Genomic DNA, 6,409 nt, shown 5'->3' with positions numbered 1-6,409 from the left:
CCTCTCCTCCCCTGTGTGTATATGATTCTGGGGTCTATTTTAATTAACTTTAGTTAAACACCTGTATGAAAATCACTTGTCAGCCATAATAAAAGGGAAGTCTGAATAAGGCCCTTTGGTTCCACGAAGATATTTAAAGGGAAAGAATAGTAACCCTGGGGAGGGTACAGTTAAGTATTAGGATAGGTAAACTTAAAGTGTAAAATATATATCACCATTTTAGAAGCGGGTTTTGGGTTTGCTTTCTCCCCTTGCTTTATTGGGGAGGACTTGCCATTGCTTTTATCAAGTGCTTGCTAGCCATGGATGCCAACTAACTTCTTCAATTGAAGGCCGGAGGACCATATCTGGTTCCAGGAGCCTCTTGAGTAGGTCCTGGCATTCGGCTGAGATGCCCACATGAGTGGGGAAGGACACCCCTTTCTGCTGCTGCCACAGCATCTTGGGGATGTCTGTGTCGTCAAAAGGTAGGCTGGCACAGAGCATGACATACAGGACCACGCCCATGCTCCAGACGTCACCCTTCTTGCTATCGTGGGGAATGCCCTGCAGCACCTCGGGGGCTGCATAGGCTGTGCTGCCGCAGAAGGTCTGGCTCAGCTCTGGGCGCAATTTGGGCAACACCTTGGCGAAGCCAAAGTCAGTCAGCTTCAGGTTGAAGCCCTGCAACAAGGCATTCTCACACTTGAGGTCCCGGTGGGCCACGCCACAGCCATGGCAGTAGCGGATGGCCTCGACCATCTGACGGAAGAGGGCCTTGGCGCGGCTCTCGGGCAGTGGCCCTCCATTCAGCACGCAGTCAAAGACATCCCCTCCCTCTGCCAGCTCCATCACCAGGAAGATTTTCCCGTCAGCAGACTCCAGCATCTCATACACCTGGATGATGTTCTTGTGGTCCAGGGTGCGGACGATCTGGAGCTCCCGAGGCAGGAATCTCTGGATAAACTCTGAGGAAACAAGGGGAGGAGAGATGGGCTATCAAGAGCAGAGGACCTAACTCCTCACTCCTGTCTCCTGCCTTCCAGCTTTTGTCTGCCCACCATGTCTGGGTCTTGTTTCTTGCCTCCCTTGATGGTCATAAGTTGCATAGCTGCTTGGACATTGCAAAGAACGTTCACTTCTATTATTTTTGTAGTTAGTATATTATTCAGGGGAACGACTCCCTGCTAATCTCAGGGACCATTTGTGAGCAGTCTGTGAGACCACAGATAACAAGGTGCTTTGGGGACTTTTAGACAAAGCAGGAGATTTGCCCACAGAGTGGTGAGCCAGCTCCTCCCGCCTTTCGTCCTGACCCACAGCGCTCTCAGTGAGCCCTGCCTGCCTTTTTCCCATCTCCACTGGCCTTGGCGCCAACTCCTGCCCTCTGCCAGCCCTGGCTGTGGCCTCTCTGCCTGTCTCTGTTCCCCTCTTGGAACAGGAGAAGCCTGGCCAGCTCAGATCCTTCCCCTCATGCCACTTTAATCTTGGGTTTTGGAGGGTGTGATGTTCCTGGACTCCCAGCATCCCTCTGTTCCCCAGTAACCTACCCCAGACCCCTGATGTGGGGGCTTTGCTAGGTTCCAACTAGAAGGAAAGAGGGAATGAGCTTTCTAACCTGGGGAAGTACCCACCCACCTCCGCCAGCCCTCCCTTCCTCCAAAGGGGCCCCAGCTCACCTTCTGGCCCTCCCATCTTGTCTATAATTTTAATTGCCACTTTTCTTTGGTGTTTCTTGGAAAATGCCTCTTTGACTTTGGAATAGGTCCCTTCCCCAATGGTCTTGCCCAGCTGGTACCCATTGGAGAGCAGAAAGTCCTCCATGCTGTCTAGCGCCTCCTTCCTTCCTATCACCCTCTCAGCTCATGCTGCCTCTGCGAGGCAGCTCTACTCCACCATCGCCCTTGGCCTGCTTCTTTTCCCCCAAGGACTTCATCCGCAGCCGCCCCCAGCGCTAGAACATTCTCTGTCTGGACACAACCGCGGGCGGTGGGGAGGGAGAGGACCAGACATTTTTAAACTCTGGCCCAATTGTGATGTAAATGCTGTGTGACCCTTGGCCAAAATGGGCAGTGCCCCTACCTGCCCTCACCACCACCACCAAACCCAGCACGGGTTAAGTCACCGCCGCCCCTGCGCCAGGCAGCGAGTCACAGCCCCGCATGGAGGGCGCTCCCGGGTGTCTGCGTGGGCCGGGGATTCCTCGCGGCGCGTTGCCCTGGTCTCCTGCGCCCCCATCGGGCGGCTGGGGGGCTGCGCGATCCTGTCCCAAGGCGCCATGGCAAGAGCCTTCAGCTCCCGGCTCCGGCCCGCGCTAAGTGCCCGGGCGGCCTGGGGCGCCGGCGGGGTTCCCCGGCGGAAGGAACGGGCTCTGTGAGGTCAGCGCGCCGCAGCCCGGGTCACAATGCAGCCCTCCGTCTCGACGCCCGCGCCCGGGCGCGCCGCAGACACCTGCCCGGCTCTGCCTGGACCGGAGCGTCCTCCCGCAGCCAGGGCTCGGGCAGCTGCTTCCAGCCTGGGACCGGCCTCGGCCTCCGGCAGGTGAGCAACCGCCCAGGGGCGGGCGCGGGGAGGAGGCGCCGGGCGGCCTGGGAGCGGCCTGACCGCCACTCCCCGCGCAGAGCGCCCCGGGGCCTGGACATGAGTGCCCAGGAGCCCCCGCAGGGTCGAAGATTCCCCATTGAGGCGGGAGACTCCCCTGGCCTCGCCGCCGCCCCCGAGCCCCAGGACAGCACGGAGCCTGTAGCTACGGAGCACAGCCCGGTCAGGTGAGGCCCCCGCGGCCCCGCGCTCCGCCCCACTTTCCACCCCAGGGCTCCCCAGCCGCATCCACACCCGCATCCCGGGGGTCGCGGGCGCGCCCCAACAAGATGGGCCGGACCCCCGCCTCAGCGCCCGGCCTCGCGCCCGGCTCTCCCCAGGCCGCTTCGACGCTGCCCGGGCTGCCACTGTCTGACGCTGCTGCACGTGCCCATCGACGTCTACCTGGCCACGGGCGGGAGCCCCCGGGCCCGCGCCACCTGAGTTCGCCCGCGCACGGCGGCTCCGCGGGAGCCGGGTGGGGATGAGGCCCTCCGCGGGCCACCACGCTGAGGTCGCACGCGCCGAGCACGAGACAATGATGCACATTTTAAAATAAAAGAATGATGCACATTTTAATAAAGCACAGCATAAACTGTTCTTTCCACTCCGGGCTGGCCGTGTGTGTCTGTCTGTCGGATCGGGTCCACCCAGCTGCTCTGCCCCATCCGATAACGCTTTCCTTTCCGCTGCCTCCTCACTGGGGCCTGGCCCTGGGGGCCGCCGTTCCAGTCGCCTTACTCTCTAGGCGCCACCTCCCGTCCCCCATTTCTCGATGGTCATGACCCCTTCCCAGGCAGCCTTTCCCTTAAGGGCCCTGCCCTCGTCCATCTCCCTAACCCTCCCCTTGGTTCTCCAGTGAAATTGGTGCTGGCCGCTGGCGACCCACAGCTTGGGATTGGAGGGAGAGGTAGACAGACAACGTAGAATAAAACGAATGGCCACCCACACCAGGTCCATTTAATTCTCCAAAGTGGGAATTAGATTCTGCCACCTGCTTTTTGTGGCCCTAAGCACCTCTGGCCTTGTTGTAGGGGTTAGGAGCTGCCCAGGCCATCTTGAGCCTTGGTTTCTCCTAGAACTGATGGGATCACAAAAAGATTGGGGAGGAAGTCGTTTTAAAAACTTTGGTTTCATACTTACCTGGCAGGGGCGATGCCATGATCACGAGGGTAGTTTTCCCAGGGCGAGGCTTATCCATTGCACTCCAGGTGTGCTGCCCCCTGCGATTTCCCCAAATGTGGGAAACTCCACTGCATAATTTGTGGTAGTGGGGGACCGCATTTGCACTCTCCCATTTAAAAAAAAAAACAAACTTTGGTTTCTTAACTTCCTATTTTACAGGTGAGGGAACTGAGCCTTAAGAGACTTGCCTAGGGTCCCCCAGACGATAGGTGATGCTAGCACACGCCTCATTATGTTTAATAAATTTTCTTTCTTTCTTTTTTTTTTAAAGACAGAGTCTGGCTCTATTGCCTGGGCTAGAGTGCAGTGGTATCATCATAGCTCACAGCAACCTCAAACTCCTGGGCTCAAGCGATCCTCCTGCCTCAGCCTCCCGAGTAGCTGGGACTACAGGCACATGCCACAATGCCCAGCTAATTTTTCTATTTATAGTAGAGATTAATTTTTCTATTTTTAGTAGAGACGGAGTCTCTTGCTGAGACTGGTCTCGAACTCCTGAGTTCAAGGGATCACTCCTGTCTCAGCCTCCCAGAGTGCTAGCATTACAAGTGTGAGCCACCGTGCCAGGCTCACGCTAATCAATTTTCACCAACACTTACCTGGGCCACTCTAGGTGCTGAGAATCCAGGCCTGAATCTGACAGATCCCTTGCCTTTGCGGAGCTCAGATTGCAGGGGATCCAGGGATGGTTTAGCAGAAGACAAGCTGGATCAAGGAAACCCTCAAGTACCAGACTAAGGAGTGAACTTTGCTCTGTAGGCAACAGGGAATATGACAGGCCCCTACCTGGGTCCCTTCCCTCTCCTATTTCTATTCTCTTCCATCCTGTTCTCTGTTTCTTCTTCCTTTTTCCCTCTGGATAAGCCACTGGCCTAAATTTTAGTCCTGATTCTGCCGTTTCCTAACTGTGCAACCTTGAGCTAGTTAGCCTCTCTCAGCCTCCATATCCAGATCTGTAAAATGGGCTTAATGACACCTGCTGGAAGGTTTCAGTAAGGCTTGCATGTACAGCAGCAGGCAGGAATCCCTGGCTAAGCTGGCACTTGATAAACAAGAGAGGCTGCTACTGCTGCTGCTCCTACCTTTGGCTTCAAGGGGCAGCAGAGAGCCAGAGAGACAAACTGTCCCCAGGGGCGGGGTGATGTCCAGCCCGGGAGGAGGCTGGGGAAAGCCCCTTGCCTCCCTCTGCCAACTTCCTAGCAATTCTGCTCAGGAACCTAAGAACTTGGCAGGGCAGGGCATTTCCAGGGGAATCCCTAGGTGGGAAAGGCAGAGCTGCCTCTCTGTCACCCTAGAGGGCAAAGCTGTCCCCAGACCCCAATGCAGGAACCCCAGGTCCCAGCCTTCTTCTCTGGGCCTGAGGAATGGGAAGGGCCAGGCAAAGGGTGATGCTCTAATCATTGCCTTCCCTGACTTCTTTCTCAGACACCTTATTAGCCAGCCCCTCCCTAAGGGACCCCCTTTTAGAAGGAGGGGGCGAAGTACAGATGGACCCCCCAGGTTACCATGGAGACGGCAGAGAAAGGGTTGCTGTATCACCATGGCAATACTTGACGTCAGCTCTACCCTTTCGCATTGCTTCATGTGAGAGGGGGACAGCCACCCCAACCACGAGCAGATCCCCCACAAAGCCTCCTCCCCTTCCTGAGCCAATCAGCCAGAGGGTCCTCGGGCTTAATATAGCACAGGAGCTAAAAGCACAGACTCTGATGTCAGTCAAACCTTGGTTCAAATCCTCACTCTGCCGCATCCTAGCTGTGTGAATTCGAGCAAGGTCCTTAACCCCTTGAAGTCTCACAGGTGCATTGAGGACGGATGAGCTCCGTGCCTTATTACTGAGGATTACACCGGACCACATATGTAACGGCACTGGGAGCGGCTCACAGAAAGACTGTCAAGTGTCCCGCTTACCACCGTGGGACTTGTCAGGGGACTGTGGCCCTTCAGATATAGACTCGCAGCCCTGAGAGGGCCCCTGGGACTTACAAGGACTGGGCCCCTGAGTTTGAGTATCTCAGGATTTGGGGATCTCAAGACAGAGCCAGAGACATTGGAATTTCCAGGCTCTGAGGAAACCCCAGATTCCACTTTCCCGGAAACCTCATAACATCCGGACTCTGGCCCAACTTCCCCTTTCTCCTCCCCTCTGCCTCGTCCTGGGCCTTCTTAGCAGCCTTCTGCCTCTTAGGCCTCCATCTGTTCCTCTAAGAAAGAGGATGGGTGAGGGACCACAGCCGGTAGAACAGGGGCTGGATACTATTAGAGTATGGGTGGCCCAGCTCCCACTACCCTCTCCCCACCCACCCTTGGGGTATGAGGACAGAAGTCATCCTTAATCCCTCCCAGGCAACCACAGTTCATCCTGCCCCAATTCCATTGCCACCACCCTGAGTCAGGCCCCCATCACTACTCACCCGGAAAACCCCAGCAGCCCCCGATGGGTCTCCCTGCCTCCTTCCTTGCTTGATTCCTCCGATCCAGAATTGTTTTACAAAGACCACAAACCCAGCCCTGTTGCTTTCCTACTTTAATCTCAATGCCGGGCACAGTGGCTCATGCCTGTAATCTCAGCTCTTTGGGAGGCCAAGGTGAGAGGATCGCTTGAGGCCAGGAGTTCAAGGCCAGCCTGGGCAACACAGTGAGACCCCCATCTCAACAACAACAA

General features: G+C 56.5%; 2 protein-coding genes across 2 annotated transcripts; one reads left to right on the top strand and one right to left on the bottom strand.

The window, feature by feature from the left end:
- Positions 1–217: 217 nt before the first annotated feature.
- Positions 218–2,280, bottom strand: TSSK3 (testis-specific serine kinase 3). Its single transcript, XM_012642263.1, has 2 exons — positions 1,659–2,280; positions 218–947 (listed from the first exon to the last, which is right to left on the bottom strand). The coding sequence occupies exons 1-2, from the start codon at positions 1,801–1,803 to the stop codon at positions 286–288; spliced, it is 807 nt and encodes a 268-aa protein (XP_012497717.1). The 5' UTR covers positions 1,804–2,280; the 3' UTR covers positions 218–285.
- FAM229A (family with sequence similarity 229, member A) lies at positions 2,235–3,166 on the top strand. The gene is made up of 3 exons (XM_012642264.1): positions 2,235–2,520; positions 2,601–2,747; positions 2,901–3,166. The coding sequence occupies exons 1-3, from the start codon at positions 2,384–2,386 to the stop codon at positions 3,001–3,003; spliced, it is 387 nt and encodes a 128-aa protein (XP_012497718.1). The 5' UTR covers positions 2,235–2,383; the 3' UTR covers positions 3,004–3,166.
- Positions 3,167–6,409: the final 3,243 nt, after the last annotated feature.

The sequence above is a fragment of the Propithecus coquereli genome, unplaced genomic scaffold, assembly GCF_000956105.1.
Source record: "Propithecus coquereli isolate 6110/MARCELLA unplaced genomic scaffold, Pcoq_1.0 Scaffold178, whole genome shotgun sequence".
Taxonomy (NCBI): domain Eukaryota; kingdom Metazoa; phylum Chordata; class Mammalia; order Primates; family Indriidae; genus Propithecus; species Propithecus coquereli.
Note: the sequence above shows the minus strand (reverse complement) of the source record. Positions and strands in the feature narration are given on the sequence as shown.

Coding starts and splice junctions, on each gene's coding strand:
- FAM229A (XM_012642264.1), top strand. CDS start 2,384: ATGCAGCCCTCCGTCTCGACGCCCGCGCCCGGGCGCGCCGCAGACACC. Junction 2,521..2,600: donor CCGGCCTCGGCCTCCGGCAG/GTGAGCAACCGC, acceptor CTCCCCGCGCAG/AGCGCCCCGGGGCCTGGACA. Junction 2,748..2,900: donor ACGGAGCACAGCCCGGTCAG/GTGAGGCCCCCG, acceptor GGCTCTCCCCAG/GCCGCTTCGACGCTGCCCGG.
- TSSK3 (XM_012642263.1), bottom strand. CDS start 1,803: ATGGAGGACTTTCTGCTCTCCAATGGGTACCAGCTGGGCAAGACCATT. Junction 948..1,658: donor CAAGATGGGAGGGCCAGAAG/GTGAGCTGGGGC, acceptor TTGTTTCCTCAG/AGTTTATCCAGAGATTCCTG.